This window comes from Salvelinus namaycush, chromosome 13 (genome assembly GCF_016432855.1).
Source record: "Salvelinus namaycush isolate Seneca chromosome 13, SaNama_1.0, whole genome shotgun sequence".
NCBI lineage: Eukaryota > Metazoa > Chordata > Actinopteri > Salmoniformes > Salmonidae > Salvelinus > Salvelinus namaycush.
This window is the reverse complement of record NC_052319.1, coordinates 42,000,130-42,017,097: the sequence shown is the minus strand read 5'-3', so window position 1 is coordinate 42,017,097 and position 16,968 is coordinate 42,000,130. Positions and strand designations below refer to the sequence as shown.

The window sequence follows — 16,968 nt, the reverse complement described above, 5'->3', positions numbered from 1 at the left end:
ACAACATTTTCTTTGGGAATGTTGTGAAGTAAAAGTAACAGTTATCAACAATATAAATAGTCAAGTAAAGTACAGATACCCCAAAAAACGACTTAAGTAATACCTTCAAGTATTTTTACTTAAGTACTTTACACCACTGTTTAAAACAGTTGCAGAGTTTAATGGCTGTGAAAGGAAAAAACAGTGTAGTTACTCCACCACACTAACTTAATTGACAGAGAAAAAAGCAGGAAGCCTGTACAGAATAAAAATATTCCAAAATATGCATCCTGTTTGCAACAAGGAACTACATTAATAATGCAAAAAAAATGGCAAAGCAATTCACTTTTTGTCCTGAATATAAACTGTTATGTTTGGAGCAAATCCAATACAGCAAATTACTGAGTACCACTCTCCATATTTTCAAGCATAGTGGTGGCTGCATCATGTTATGGGTATGCTTGTAATCGTTAAAGACTGGGGAGTTTTTATGATAAAAAAGAAACAGACTGGAGCTGAGCACAGGCAAAATCCTAGAGGCAAACCTGGTTCAAGCTGTAACACAGCAAAATGTGGAATAAGTCAAGGTGTGGATGAATACAGTACTTTCTGAAGGAACTGTATGTGTGTGGCTTTGATTCAAATTAAAATGTATTCGTCACGTGCACAGGATACTGTTAAATCCAGGGGATACATATCTCTCTCAGTTTTAATGGTGTGGATAGAAGGTTTCAGGGTGGGTTGGAGGGTTGGGCTCTACGTTTGATTAATTTGGGGAGCAGCATGCAAGTCGTCCGCCAGAGGTTTAACTCACTTTGTGAAGTTTCACGTGACGGAATTTAGTCATGAGCCTGACGATGTGAGGTTGCGCACAGGCAGAACGACCGACGCATGAAGAAGCGCAACAGGAGTTGAGCGCGCCCAGTCTCTATTCAACTTTATCCAAATGCCATTCTAAAGTTGGTATTGGGATGTACGACTTTTCTCTGTTTCCGTGGATTTGAATAAACTACGTTTTTCTTTTCTTTTGTTTTAATCTGCCTTCATTTGTAATCTCTTCGTGTTGGAAAAGTTGGTATTTGTTTTACAAAAATGGAGCGAAAAACGCCGGGGAATCTTTCTTGCTGTTGGAGCTTTCTTCTCGCGTACTTCTGGTGCTGTAATCTCACTGAGTGTTACAATTTGGATGTAGACCACCCCATTAGTTTCAGTGGACCAAATGGATCTTTATTTGGATATTCTGTATTGTTACACAAGTACCAGAAAAACACATGGTAAGTGAATCAAACATTGTTGTGGGCTTTTTAAAACCTCTATTCATACTGTAGAACACCACAACTGAATAGGCTACACACATTTAGGCTATTAGTTGTTGAAGAATTAACAAAATGGGTATTCAGCCCCAAAATGTGTGAAAACTGTTAATTAGGGATTCTATAAACACAAGTACCTTTTGACACAACAAACCACCAGAAACTGCACATTACGAGTATCCATGTTGCCTTTTGAGTTTTTCAGTGTGAAGGATTGTTTTTGTTCGATATCCCACAGCTGGGGTATTGATGTGTATAAAACTGTAACGTTAGGGATATTAATTTCCATATTGCCTGTTATAGGTTATTAGTCGGAGCTCCAGTTGCGAATTCATCTTCCTACCCAGCCGTAAAAAAACCAGGAGCCATTTATAAGTGCAGCATCTCGAACAAGAGAGAATGTCAGCAAATATCAACAGGTTTGTAATATCGACTTTACAAAGAAAAAAATCTGTGTTGCTTCCAAGTTATTTGACCAACGTTGTTTTGGGGATTTGTGCACTGACATTGATCCATTTCCAGTGGATGATAAGAAAGCCCGCTGGTCAAATAACCAGAACCACTTGATGTTTAACATGGATGCCCCACAGATTGTTTTCGAAGGGTTTATAAGGCATTTTTAAAGGTCATTGCCACCTCTCAATTCACGTTCTCTCTCTCTCACTCGTTGGTGTGTGTGCTTGCATGTGTGTGTGTCTGTACTACAGGTGTGGACAGTTGTGGGAAGACATGCTTCTCTGAGAGTGACAACCAGTGGCTCGGAGTCAGCCTGTCCAGACAGCCTCGTGATGGCCATGTATTGGTATGTTAAGTCAATCAATAAATCAATCAAATGTATTTATAAAGCCCTTTTTATATCAGCAGGTGTCATAAAGTTATTTGCAGTGATGGTCATGTATTGGCTATGTAGATTAGTCCCAGTAGGGGTAAACAAATGATACAATCCCTTCTCAGATGGTCAGTATTGGTGTAAATTCCAGTGATACACAGTCTTTGTGCCCATTCCGAGACCGAAATCAAATAATGAGATGGGTCCATCTTGTATTGGTGAACTTTGTTTAAGGCCAGGCACCACACCCTCATAGGGTATTTTATTTCCCTTAATCATATCACAATCAACTTTTGCCAGTTGAATGTAGGCACAAATATAATACTTTTTTTGTATAAAAACATTGATGAAATATTTTATTGAAATATGCAATCGAGGCAACATCTAAATATGCACATATTTGCATATTGCGGCAAAAAACAACAACATGTATCTAGGATACAAAAATGTACAACATATCAACAATTCCCTCTGAGCAAGTCTGGAGAATATGTCTAAGGATAACCAAAAAACTATTTGGTGAATGCAGATGCTTCTGAAGTTGAATTTTTTTTGTTGGCTTGTAAGACGAATCTGACTTTCGGGAAATGGCAGTTGAAGACAAGTACACTGAATTTAGACTAACGCCAAACAGCAAACGCCTATTTAAACTCAATCACCATCTCTTCAAAGTAAATGACTAAATATAGGCCAGTTTGTAACAATCTCTATGAAATGGGCTTTTAGTGCAATTCAATGTAGTCAGCTTAGTCAGTGTAGTCAGCTTTGATGTAGTCAGATTGATGTATGTCCATTTTAAAGTGGTTCAAATTCATTAAAATGTTGATGACAACATTATGATAAACTAAAGAAAATATACAGTACCAGTCAAAAGTTTGGACATACCTACTCATTCCAGGGTTTTTCTTAAGTTTTCTATTTTCTACATTGAATAATAGCGAAGACATCAAAACTATGAAACAACACATTTAACACCAAAAAAGTGTCAAACAAATCAACATATATTTTATATTTGAGATTCAAAGTTGCTACCCTTTGCCTTGAGGACAGCTTTGCACGCTCTTGGCATTCTCTCAACCAGCTTCATGAGGTAGTCACCTGGAATGCATTTCAATTAACAGATGTGCATTATTGAAAGTTAATTTGTGGAATTTCTTTCCTTCTTAATACGTTTGAGCCAATTAGTTGTGTTGTGACAAGGTAGGGGTGGTATACAGAAGACAGCCCTATTTGGTAAAAAAACAAGTCCATATTATGGCAAGAACAGCTCAAAAAAAGTAAGAGAATAGATAGTTCGTTATTACTTTGACATTTTCTTCAAGTGCAGTCACAAAAAACATCAAGCGCTATGATGAAACTGGCTCTCATGAGGACCGCTACAGGAAAGGAAGACCCTCTGCTACAGAGTTCATTAGAGTTATCAGCCTCAGAAATTGCAGCACGAATAAATGCTTCACAGAGTTCAAGTAACAGACACATCTCAACATCAACTGTTCGTAGGAGACTGCGTGCATGGTCGATTGCTGCAAAGAAAGCACTACTAAAGGACACCAATAATAAGAAGAGACTTGCTTGGACCAAGAAACACGAGCAATGGACATGAGACCAGTGGAAATCTGTCCTTTGGTCTGATGAGTCCAAATTTGAGATTTTTGGCTCCAACCGCTGTGTCTTCCTGAGACGCATAGTTGGTGAACGGATGATCTCTGCATATGTGGTTCCCACCATGAAGCATGGAGGAGGAAGTGAGATGGTGTGGGGGTGCTTTGCTGGTGACACTGTCAGTGATTTATTTAGAATTCAAGGCACACTTATCCAGCATGCCTACCACAGCATTCTGCAGCGATACGCCATTCCATCTGATTTGTGCTTAGTGGGACTATCATTTGTTTTTCAACAGAACAATGACCCAACACACCTCCAGGCTGTGTAAGGGCTATTTGACCAAGAAGGAGAGTGATGTAGTGCTGCATGAGATGACCTGGCCTCCACAATCAGCCGATCTCAACCCAATTGAGATGGTTTGGGATGAGTTGGACCGCAGAGTGAAGGAAAAGCAGCCAACAAGTGCTGAACATATGTGGGAACTCCTTCAAGACTGTTGGAAAAGCATTCCAGGTGAAGCTGGTTGAGAGAATACCAAGGGTGTCCAAAGATGTCATCAAGGCAAAGGGTGGCTACTTTGAAGAATCTAAATCTATTTTGATTTGTTTAACACTTTTTTGGTTACTACATGATTCCAAATGTGTTATTTCATGGTGTTGATGTGTTTACTATTATTCTACAATGTAGAAAATAGTAAAACATTGTGAAAAATCCTTGAATGAGTAGGTGCGTCCAAACTTTTGACTGGTACTGTATTTTTTCCTGATGTTTTTAATTTTTTTATGTTTATTTTTTGAAAATACTCATTAACGGACCAAAGTACCAACAAATCTGAGAATTGATAGGTAGATGCAACATTTTTATTTCAGCCTGTAGTGCCTGGTCTTAAACAAGAAACAAGACTTGCATCCTTTGCAACCCTACCAGACATATCAAATGATCCCATATTACACTGATGTTCCTATTTTGAAGACCCACATCATTTACACGTTTTGTGTTTAGCCTATAGTCTGTTGTCATTTAATGTTATTTCGGAAACTAGCTGCTGCGCAGTGCTCGGATTATGTCACTTGTTAGAATAAACACAAACGTACATATTTTGTGTGTAGACTATTCCATTGTTGTTACATTCCTCCTCTCAAATAGTTGCATTTCCTTCAACAACATCTGTGTTGCTTCTCCTTCCACAGGCATGTGGGCATCGTTGGAAGAACGTGTTCTATTCCAGGAAAGAAAACCAGAACAAGCTGCCTCATGGTGTCTGTTACAGATACGAGGCTGACCTCAAACAGTCTCAACCACTCATCCCATGCTACAAAGGTACACTGTTATGCATTTACAGGATATCTGATTCTTATTCATTAATGCATACCGTAGCAAAAGTTTTGCAACAGAAAAATGAAAATGTGGGTTATAAATCACATAAATCAGTCAATAACCGAGGCCGAGTATCCATATGTTCTTGTTCTCGCCATGTCTAACTCCAAGGCCACACCTGTAAGCAACCTGCACTGAGTCTGAGAGCTTGTTGACAGTAAGCTTGCTTTATTGGCCAAAATGAAAATGCATCTGCCACTCTTTCTCCAGATCACCAACGGAAGTTTGGTGAGGACTATGGATCATGCCAAGCAGGGATATCCAACTTTCTGACTGAGGTATCAGTTCCTCTACATATTCTGTTTTAACCTAAAGTTTATGTATATGCTAGTAATGCACGTGTGCACATACACATACACAGGTACATGTACACATACACAAGTCACAAACTTGAAATGCACACAACCCATCAAAGGGGTTAAGATTAGTTAAGATTCCCTTTAAGTTCTAGTTAGTTTTTTTTCTCTAAGATTAGGATGATAACATCCCAAAAACATTCAAACATTCTTCGGAAAATGTTTTAAATTAAATATCCTTGGGATGTTTTCCTAACATTCACTAAGATGTTGTGCACAACATCTGAAACAACCACCACAGGACATTCCCCAAATGTTCTCATTAGGTTTCCAGGTAATGTAATAACACAATGTACCAGTAATGTTTTAAGAACATACTGCTGCAACAAAATATGAGAGCAGCGTTCTGGGAACATTCTTTTAACATCAGGTGAATTTTTTATACAAACATTGTATAATGATCAGCACTACTGGATCATTTTAATGTTATGAGAACAAACATTTGCCACAACGTAAAGAAGGTTCTGCGAACTTTCACAGAACCAATGTTGGTTTACTGGGAAATCACAAACATAAAAAACAACTGACCAATACTCTGATGTATGTGTTGTGTTATTTTCCTTCAGGACTTGATAATAATGGGAGCCCCAGGGACATCGTACTGGACTGGATCTGTCCTGGTGTACAACACCTCCAGCAGGGTCCTGTCTGCCTATGTGGATGACAGCAGCACTGTCCTCTATGGCAGTTACCTGGGTATGTTAATTATAATATGGTTGGAGACGATCAGAAAGACTTGTCTGGTTGTCACACGTCTCATAAAGACACTCAGTTGTTTTTGAGTTGGTGAAGTGTAATGTAAGGGAATACAGAGAGGAAGCATGCTTTTGTGTGTGTGTGTGAGGGGGGGGTTGCTCAATATTTGCTCAATTGTAGTTACTGCAAATCATCATGCCAGTTACGTCTGGCTTGTTTCTCTTATCTCTTATAGAGGTCGACCGATTAATTGGAATGGCCGATTAATTAGGGCCGATTTCAAGTTTGGACACCGTTTTTTTTTTTTTTTTACACCTTTATTTAACTAGGCAAGTCAGTTAAGAACACATTCTTATTTTCAATGACGGCCTAGGAACGGTGGGTTAACTGCCTTGTTCAGGGGCAGAACGACAGATTTTTACCTTGTCAGCTCGGGGATTCAATCTTGCAACCTTACAGTTAACTAGTCCAACGCTCTAACCACCTGCTTTACATTGCACTCCACGAGGAGCCTGCCTGTTACGCGAATGCAGTAAGAAGCCAAGGTAAGTTGCTAGCTAGCATTAAACTTATCTTATAAAAAACAATCAATCAATCAATAAATCATAATCACTAGTTAACTACACATGGTTGATGATATTACTAGTTTATCTAGCGTGTCCTGCGTTGCATATAATCGATGCGGTGCGCATTCGCGAAAAAGGACTGTCGTTGCTCCAACGTGTACCTAACCATAAACATAAATGCCTTTCTTAAAATCAATACACAAGTATATATTTTCAAACCTGCATATTTAGTTAATATTGCCTGCTAACATGCATTTCTTTTAACTAGGGAAATGGTGTCACTTCTCTTGCAACAGAGTCAGGGTATATGCAGCAGTTTAGGCCGCCTGGCTCGTTGCGAACAGGAACAGGAATATTTAGACTTATGGATGCCACCCGTTAGATAAAATACAGAACGGTTCCGTATTTCACTGAAAGAATAAACGTTTTGTTTTCGAGATGATAGTTTCCGGATTCGACCATATTAATGACCTAAGGCTCGTATTTCTGTGTGTTATTATGTTATAATTAAGTCTATGATTTGATAGAGCAGTCTGACTGAGCAATGGTAGGCACCAGCAGGCTCGTAAGCATTCATTCAAACAGCACTTTCGTGCGTTTTGCCAGCAGCTCTTCGCAATGCTTTAAGCATTGAGCTGTTTATGACTTCAAGCCTATCAACTCCCGAGATTAGGCTGGTGTAACCGATGTGAAAGGGCTAGCTAGTTAGCGGGGTGCGCGCTAATAGCGTTTCAAACGTCACTCGCTCTGCGACTTAGAGTAGTTGTAACGCTGCTTCGAGGGTGGCTGTTGTCGATGTGTTCCTGGTTCGAGCCCAGGTAGGGGCGAGGAGAGGGACGGAAGCTATACTGTTACACTGGCAATACTAAAGTGCCTATAAGAACATCCAATAGTCAAAGGTATATGAAATACAAATCATATAGAGAGAAATAGTCCTATAATTCCTATAATAACTACAACCTAAAACTTCTTACCTGGGAATATTGAAGACTCATGTTAAAAGGAACCACCAGCTTTCATATGTTCTCATGTTCTGAGCAAGGAACTTAAATGTTAGCTTTCTTACATGGCACATATTGCACTTTTACTTTCTTCTCCAACACTTTGTTTTTGCATTATTTAAACCAAATTGAACATGTTTCATTATTTATTTGAGGCTAAATAGATTTTATTGATGTATTATATTAAGTTAAAATAAGTGTTCATTCAGTATTGTTGTAATTGTCATTATTACAAATTAAAAAAAAAAAAATCGCCCGATTAATCGGTATCGGCTTTTTTGTTCCTCCAATAATCGGTATCGGTATCGGCGTTGAAAAATCATAATCGGTCGACCTCTAATCTCTTATATCAACCAGTGTCATCTGGTTCTACACTACCTGTTCAGTTGGGTATAATAAAGTTGTACTAAGGTTTACAAATGTTTTATTAAGGTTATACTAATGTTGCACTGACATTGTATTAACGTTGTGATACGTTTCCATTGCCGGGCTACTCTGGTAGTCTGATTCTTTGGTTATATTAAAGTTGTACTAATGCTGTACTGGCGTTGTACCTACATTGTGATCCTTCTTTTCCTCACCAGGCTACTCGGTTGGGGCTGGCCACTTCCTCCACCCTGACTCCACAGAGATTGTTGGCGGTGCACCTCAGCACGGGCAGACTGGTAAGGTAAGAGTTAATTTCATTCCTGTTTTTTCTTTCACCCCCATCATATGCTAAATATATGATGCATTTGGGCATTCCTCATGTTACTGGTGAAATGTATGAAATATGTGCTATTGAAAAATACATGTGGGTTTTGCTCTGGTTGCCCTGTTGCAGGAGAACTTTCCTGCAATGCAGGCCATTTTAAACTTGTCGGAAGGCTTTTATTTAGAGATGCTTTAAGGATCTTGTCGTTAATACATTCAATTTACATTTAAGTAATTTAGCAGACACAGACTATGTCCCAAAGGGCACTCTTTTCCCTATTAAGTGCACTACCTTTGACAATGGCCCATAAGGTAATGTAAGTGAATCTCTCTGCAGAAAGTGGGGAATAATTTTGTCTTGTGGCAATTCTGTGCACATTTTATGGAGGAATATTTTATTTTATTTTTAAGACTGTAAAATACATGTCCCACAGGAATGTTAAGATGACAGATGGGAGATATTTTATCAGTAGAAAGCAATCAGATTAAAGCATTGTTGGTTAAGGGCTTGTAAGTAAGCATTTCACTGTAAGGTATTCACCTGTTGTATTTGGCGCATGTGACAAATAAAATGTGATTTGATTTGAGATCATGTCTGTATGGGTATTGTGATATAATCTAAGTAGTTTATGCATTTTACCATTCATCCTTAGTTGGCTTTAAGTTTTGATGTGACCAGGTCGTTTCTGTCCTCTTCTCCAGGCCTACCTATTCAGAGCTGAAGAAAACATGCTGAAGATAATCAGTGAAGTCAAGGGCAGCAAGGTGGGAATTAGTAGCCAGATATCTTTACGGCCAGGTTCCCTGACACAGATTAAGCCTAGTTTTGTACTAAAAATCTCCATTGAACATTTTAGTCTAGAACTGGGTATAAGCTTTGTCTGGGAAACTGGAAATTAATGTCTTGATTTTGAGGCAGAACTCGATCATACCTCCTCACTGCAAAATCAATTTGTGACAACTGCTGGCTTCATAAATAAATTTGATTGATTTGATCGACTGTATTGACTTGAAACTTGTTTTCCTATACTGTAGCTCGGCTCGTATTTTGGTGCCAGTGTGTGTGCCGTGGACTTGAATGGAGATGGCCTGTCTGATCTACTGGTAGGATCTCCCATGTACAGCACCGTGAGAGAGGAAGGACAAGTCCATGTCTACATAAACCAAGGAGCCGTAAGTACTGGGATCTTTCCCAATCCGTTTTTCCTTCAATTCAATACAACTTTATATTTGTCCCCTCAGGGACAATTAAGATAGGCTTGTCACTTACAGGGTATCATAATCAACACCCTCCACATAAATAATACAGTATACGACAGACAACCTTGATTTCCCTGATTCCTCTTCTTGCCTTCTCAAAACTCATTGGAGGAGAAGGTCAGGGGGGAGGGACATTGGATCTTCTCTTCCAATGTGGCTTGAGAAGGAGGTGAGGAGTGAGGATGCGAGGATTCGAGGAAAAACGAATTGAGTGAGATACAACCTTTCTTTCACCCCTATCATAAAAAAGTTGTTGTGCAGTTATTGTGTGTCTAGCTGTGTGAGTTTTGCAAATAGCCTTGGATCTAATGTAATTTGATGGTCCATTACCTATTGAAATTTTTACTCTAAACTTTGTGAGGCTGCTATATGGAACACTGTCCCTGAAGACACAGTATTTGTTAAAACAGAACAACATCAATAGAGACTTCCTACCTCACATCACATCTCACACACATACTGTTATCTTCACAACTTAACTCTGTAGTTCTTAAATATGATAGTAGTTAAGCATCTCATACAATACTGGTGTTGTGCACTGTTATAACAAAAACCTTTCAAAACCAATGATGGTATCACTTAACATTAAGTTGCTCTTATACCTATGTAGTAACATCTAGACTAACTATTCAGCTTTCAGAACAATGAGATAACTTTATAGAAATTAATATGCTCAAGTAAAGAGATTTTTCTTTTATTGTAATTTCCTATAAAAAGAAGAGGCTGGAGTTACTATATTACTGTACTGTCTTATACACTGGCAGATGATATAAAGCAACACAGCATGTTGATAGCAGGACCTGAGGACTGTTTCTATGACTGATGAGTTTGTATTACGGAACGCTAAACCAGCAGATATCTGCTACATTTATAGTGTACTACTAAGGACCAGGCAACTCTGCATGACATGAGTAACTTGACGTAATTACCAACCTAATGACTGCAATTACATGGAGCTTAGCTAGCTACTTCCCCCACATATCTCCATCAGCAAATTACCGTTTTTTTCTTCCCGGATCAACTTTACAAGCCATTACCCTGGGCGAGAGAAGGATTATTAAGACTGTAAATGAATGTGTTTTAAGGCTAATATGAAGGAAGCAGAGTTTCAGTTGGTGGGAAGCAACTCCTATGCTGCCAGATTTGGGGAGACCATAACTGATCTGGGAGATATTGATGATGATGGCTTTGCTGGTGAGTGTTACGCATATTTTTTTGCAAAGATATAAAGCAATTCTTACTTTATCTTTAAAGTTATAAGGATTTGTCACAGTACAGCAAAACTATGATGACAAAATCAGCTACCCTAGCTAATGTGCCAATGTTCTGCATAGTTTTTGGTAAAAAAATAAATACAAATAAAGTGAAATTGAACTTGGTGGTATTCCAAGTAGGTACTGTCCCATTTGTTGCACAATAAAATCTCTGTATATTTCAGTTGAATGAAATGTAGCCTGATCCACCATCCGGACCACTGCGCTCTCATTTAGTTTCATTGTAAGCTCGCAAGATCAGGATGGTTGATCAAGGCTATGAGCAATTGGCAGCTTTAAAACTAACAGAAAGCGAGCTATGCCAGTCAGAAGGAACTACACTAAAGTCTGTGGTAATATTGGGTAACTGGGTACGAAGATACACACCATAAACCAGCCCCACTCAACACAGAGGCAATACCACCAACCAACCAACCAACCACATCCCCTACAGCTGATCACAGGACCCCAGCACACTTCTAACTGCCACTTACACCAGCCTAACTGCCAGTTCCTCAACACCAGCACACACACCCACACACACACACACACACACACACACACACACACACACACACACACACACACACACACACACACACACACACACACACACACACACACACACACACACACACACACACACACACACCAGGGTTGGGGTAAATTCTATTTAAATTCTTGTCAATTCAGAACTCTAGAATTCAGAACTCTAGAATTCCAATTCTCTTCAATGCTTTTCAATTAGGAAAATCTGGAATTGGAATTTGGTTTACTTTCTGAATTGGGGCGGCAGGTAGCCTAGTGGTTAGAGCGTTAGACTAGTAACCGAAAGGTTGCAAGATCAAATCCCCGAGCTGACAAGGTAAAAATCTGTCATTCTGCCCCTGAACAAGGCAGTTAACCCACTGTTCCTAGGCCGTCATTGAAAATAAGAATTTGTTCTTAACTGACTTGCCTAGTTAAATAAAGGTTAGGAAAAAAAGAGCACCCTAATTCCTATATAGTGCACTAATTAACTACATTACCCTACGGGCCCTGATCAAAAGTAGTGCACTATATAGGGAATATGGTGCCATTTGGGACGCATCCTAAGTTAACCCCTGACTGACTGTAAATGTGTTCCAGATGTGGCAGTGGGGGCTCCGCAGGAAGAAGAGCTGCGTGGGGCTATATATATCTACAATGGGAGGAAAACAGGGATCTCTCAGTCCTTCTCTCAAGTATGTACTCAGCTATGGCTATGTCCCTTCCAGCTGCTGTTTGTCCGCAGACTTCAGGGACAGGAGATTACTGGAAGGAAGGGAGGAGTGAAGGGAAGAGGGGTCAGGGTGTCCCTCCTCTGACCAACGATCAGGGACAATAGATTGAAGGGAGGGAGATAGGACGTGAGGATCAAATGTGCCTTTATTTCTCTCTTTGCTCTCAGACAGTCGGAAGAGAGTTCATGACTCTGAATTGCTACGATTTCCTTAAACTGTTTGGTCTCCTGCTTTTCTCTGTCTGAGCATGTGAGACAGTTTACATGAAGCAGTTACATTTAAATTAGCTTTTAGTTATGGAATACCATGAAGATAAATCAATGTATATGTAAATAAATGTATCTCAATGTAGAATACAACCTCTTGGAGAAAATATAGTCACTGTATATCCAAATACAGATAAATTACCTTACTTGAATCTCAAAGCTCCGTACTAGAAAAAATCTGAAATGTGTACTGTACAGCTTACATCTGGTAGTCATAGGCTGCTCTCTTGGTTTGGGAAACAAAATGAAGTGTATGAAGTGTGTAAAGTACAGAGGGTTAGCCGTAAGAATAATCAAGCTGTTCTTGTTCCATCATCAGAGGATCACTGGCTCTGTTCTGGGTAATGAGTTAAAGATGTTCGGCCAGTCTGTGTCAGGAGGCATCGATGTTGATGAAAACGGTTACCAAGGTAATGATCCCTTTCTTGACTGTCAACGTTGTGTACAGTGCTTCCCTCCAGTACAATGTTTGAGTCTGTCTCGGTTTCTCTACTGCTGACTAGAACAGAACACACTGTAATGTCCTGTTATTATGTCACACATGCTGTGCCTTAAATTAGTAAGGTCATCAAAACATGGCAGTGGTGGGAAGAGAACTGAGGACAGGGGACGGGAAAATATGTGTGCACGTGGGTGAGTGTGTGTGTGTGTGTGTTGGCTGCTACCCAGGGAAAACCTAATTGGGCAGTGGGAATATCCTGAGGTTAAAATTAGGGTCACTACTGATGGTTGTCTGCTTACTCTCTGCTTCTCATCTTCGCATCTTCCACTAGTGATACACTGTGAACTTAACAGGATATACGGTAGACTGACAGAGAGAGAGATGTAGACAGTTAGTCATCTCTTAGCTAGTCATCTCTTAGAACTGGTACATTGTAAAGTATTGTGTACTAAATTATTATGTCAATAAAGTATTGTGTCAATAAAACATTTCATTCATTTTTTTCATGTGTTATTTGTTTTAATTGTTGTTTTATAGATTGATTTGTAATGCAAGTGTTAAATACTTATCTAAAAACAAAACGCATCAGTTTATTACCACACTGTAAAATATATCCTGTTGTTTTTATGGTAATTTACTGGCAGACAGTTACCTGTAAGTTACTGTAGGAAAAAAAGTACAGTATGTTACAATAACTTCCAAAGAAACATTGGTTTAACAGTACATTGCTGTAAAGTTTATAGGAGTTTTTGTTACAGTGCAGTAAACTGTGTGAATACATTTTGTCTGCAGGCTGATGTGGATTGAATGAACAAACGAATGACCGAATGACTGACTGAATGAACAAATGAATGAATTAACAAATGAATGAATTAAAAACATTCCACTGATGTCTTATGAGTTGTTCTAAACTGAGTAACAAACTGGTTTAGAGCTTTAACAAGTCTAGAGAGCCTTGCAGCCAGATAGGCCTATAGCAGGAAATTGCATGTTCAAGAAAATGACAGCTATCTATCTGCATCTCTCTAAACTACAGATGTAGCAGTAGGGGCCTTCCTCTCAGACTCAGCTGTGGTTCTGAGGTAAGAACTGTGTTACATATCACATTACTTCCACTAGATAACTAGTCTCTGAAACTAGAATTACTGCATTCATGTCAGAGATGTCGGGTAGAGGTTAAGCTTTCAATGAACATTGGTCAACATTTTATCTTACATTTCATTATTTTACTTTCTGAATATGACCTCAGTGAAAGTGGCCTGGCCCATGTATTTGACCTGTATAGTGCCCTGGCCATTTTTACCTTTTGTAATACCTTTTGGTTTGTAGATTTGTTTGTCTTCTGGCCCATATACTGTAGCTCCCATATTCTAATGCAAATGTACAATTGTATTTGTTTTGACACAGAGTGTCGATGTGTTGTTTTCATGTTGTTGACATGTTGTCGTCTCCCTGTGCCAGGACTCGTCCAGTGATAGTGGTAGAAGCCTTCATGCCCCTGCCTGTCAGTGTAAACCGCTATGTAGCGCTGTGTTCTGACAACGGTCTCCCTGCTGTCTGCATCAATGCTACAGTCTGCTTCAGGGTCCATGCTCGACATGTCACCTCTTCAATAGGTGAGCAGACCCTCTACCCGTGCCCCTGGCTCCCTCATAGCCCTGCACTGTGAAAACAACCTGTCTGTTTGCATTGTGTTAATCATTACATTAGTGAAGGTTATGTGTGCAGGGGCACTTACAAACAAAAGCCAGTTTTGGTTCTAGTGTGTGTACTTAATAGTGACCAAAAACAAATTTTTCAAACATGCTATAGTAATGTGAGCATTACTATACTACTAGTTTGTATGTGGAAAATTGTATAATGCACAAAGTCTAGTGTAGGACATAGTTATGAAAGCCCTGACCTGGACTAGTTGACAGAAAACACTGTTGTGTCGGAGACAGACTTTTTCTGTTTTCTTATCACTGTCAGTCCTTCCATCTTATCACTAGTCCCTGAGGCATTGGGCAGTTGGTTAGTTTGTTAACCCTGCCTTAACAAGGGTTATCTCTGCAGAGCATTCCTGTGGTGAAAGTGTCTGTTAGAGCCTGTAAGGCTCTGGCACAGCCCTGTCCTGATAGATAGAATGATGTTGTCCATCTAGGGTACCATGTTTTTAACCGCCTATGTTCCTCAATATTATGTTTTTGGTGAAATTTTAAATGGTGAATTACAGAAATTATTTAAGTTATTCAAAGTTATCTGGTATCGCTGTGAAACATCAGTCCTTTGATAGTAAACGAAAATGACTAATTTGAAGTGTCTTGCGAAATAAAACACAAGTCAATGTTATCCTCATTCAAAATATGTTTTCTCCGTCTATAGTACATTTATGATTAGGGCTGGGGCTGGGGTTGTGGATGGGGCTGAGAAAGAGGCTGGGTCTGGGGCTGAGGCTGAGGCTGGGGCTAGGCCTCGGGCTGGTAGTAAGGCTGGGTTGCAGGCTGGGGTTGGGGCTGGGGTTGAGGCTGGAGTTGAGACTGGGGCTGAGACTTGGGTTGTGAATGGATCTGGGGTTGAGGCTTGGATCTAGGTCTGTATGTCTGGGTCTGGGGTTGAGGCTAGGTTGAGGCTTGGATCTAGGTCTGTATGTCTTGGTCTGGGACTGGGATTGAGGCTGGGGTTGAGGCTTGGTCTATGTCTGTATGTCTGGGTCTGGGGTTGAGGCTGGGTCTCGGTCTGTATGTCTGGGGTTGAGCCTGGGTCTAGGTATGTATGTCTGGGATTGAGGCTGGGTCTAAGTCTGTATGTCTGGGGTTAAGGTTGGGTTGAGACTGGTTCTAGGTCTGTATGTCTGGGATTGAGGCTGGGTCTAAGTCTGTATGTCTGGGGTTGAGCCTGGGTCTAGGTATGTATGTCTGGGGTTGAGGCTGGGTCTAGGTCTGTATGTCTGGGGTTAAGGCTGCGTCTAGGTTTGTATGTCTGGAGTTGAGGCTGGGTCTAGGGTTGATGCTGGGTCTAGGTCTGTATGTCTGGGGTTAAGGTTGGGTCTAGGGTTGAGCCTGGGTCTAGGTCTGTATGTCTGGGATTGAGGCTGGGTCTGGGATTGAGGATGGGTCTAGGTCTGTATGTCTGGGGTTGATGCTTGGTCTAGGTCTGTATGTCTGGGGTTGAGGCTGGGTCTAGGATTGAGGCTGGTTCTAGGTCTGTATGTCTGGGATTGAGACTGAGTCTAGGTCTGTATGTCTGGGGGTTGAGCCTGGGTCTAGGTCTGTATGTCTGGGATTGAGGCTGGGTCTGGGATTGAGGATGGGTCTAGGTCTGTATGTCTGGGGTTGATGCTGGGTCTAGGTCTGTATGTCTGGGGTTGAGGCTGGGTCTAGGATTGAGGCTGGTTCTAGGTCTGTATGTCTGGGATTGAGACTGAGTCTAGGTCTGTATGTCTGGGGGTTGAGGCTGGGTCTAGGTCTGTATGTCTGGGATTGAGACTGAGTCTAGGTCTGTATGTCTGGGGTTAAGGTTGGGTCTAGGGTTGAGCCTGGGTCTAGGTCTGTATGTCTGGGATTGAGGCTGGGTCTGGGATTGAGGATGGGTCTAGGTCTGTATGTCTGGGGGTTGAGGCTGGGTCTAGGTCTGTATGTCTGGGGCCCTGGTTCATGTCAACTCTGGGTGCTCTCTGAAACAATATATTGTTACCTCAATGCTTCCCTCTCTCACTTTCCTTTCCACCTTCTCTCCCTCCCACTCTCCACCCCCCTCACTCACTCTTACCCATAGTGCTCCAGTATAATCTGACAGCAGACACGCAGCACAAGGAGTCCTTCCCCTCACGTTTCCATTTCCACGGAAACGGGACGTCCAACGCTACAACAGGGCGGGTCAAGACCAGACACGACCAGCTGACCTGCGTCCCCCACCAGGCCTTCATGAGGGTGAGTAAGAGGTCAGGGGTAAGGGGTCGGGATGTGAGGGTCAGCAGCTGTAACCACTGAGAACTGTTGTCAGGTATGCAATGGCTTCAGGTCAGTTTAGAACCCCAGCCCAGACACTATAATCACTAACTCAGAGTCAGTTATTGTAAGACCCTCTGC

At 40.7% G+C, this 16,968-nt stretch overlaps 1 protein-coding gene across 1 annotated transcript in view; it reads left to right on the top strand.

Annotated features, from left to right (window-relative positions):
- Nucleotides 1-828: 828 nt before the first annotated feature.
- Nucleotides 829-16,968, top strand: part of LOC120058536 (integrin alpha-4-like) — a 30,608-nt gene continuing 14,468 nt past the window's right edge. Inside the window, exons 1-15 of the mRNA XM_039007264.1 lie at nt 829-1,253; nt 1,596-1,711; nt 2,000-2,094; nt 4,917-5,046; nt 5,314-5,381; nt 6,026-6,155; nt 8,307-8,392; nt 9,118-9,180; nt 9,451-9,588; nt 10,761-10,869; nt 12,057-12,151; nt 12,776-12,866; nt 13,935-13,980; nt 14,360-14,514; nt 16,655-16,809. Of these exons, the coding sequence (XP_038863192.1) occupies nt 1,072-1,253; nt 1,596-1,711; nt 2,000-2,094; nt 4,917-5,046; nt 5,314-5,381; nt 6,026-6,155; nt 8,307-8,392; nt 9,118-9,180; nt 9,451-9,588; nt 10,761-10,869; nt 12,057-12,151; nt 12,776-12,866; nt 13,935-13,980; nt 14,360-14,514; nt 16,655-16,809 (1,659 nt within the window). The 5' untranslated portion in view covers nt 829-1,071. The remainder of the gene's footprint in view (nt 1,254-1,595; nt 1,712-1,999; nt 2,095-4,916; nt 5,047-5,313; nt 5,382-6,025; nt 6,156-8,306; nt 8,393-9,117; nt 9,181-9,450; nt 9,589-10,760; nt 10,870-12,056; nt 12,152-12,775; nt 12,867-13,934; nt 13,981-14,359; nt 14,515-16,654; nt 16,810-16,968) is intronic.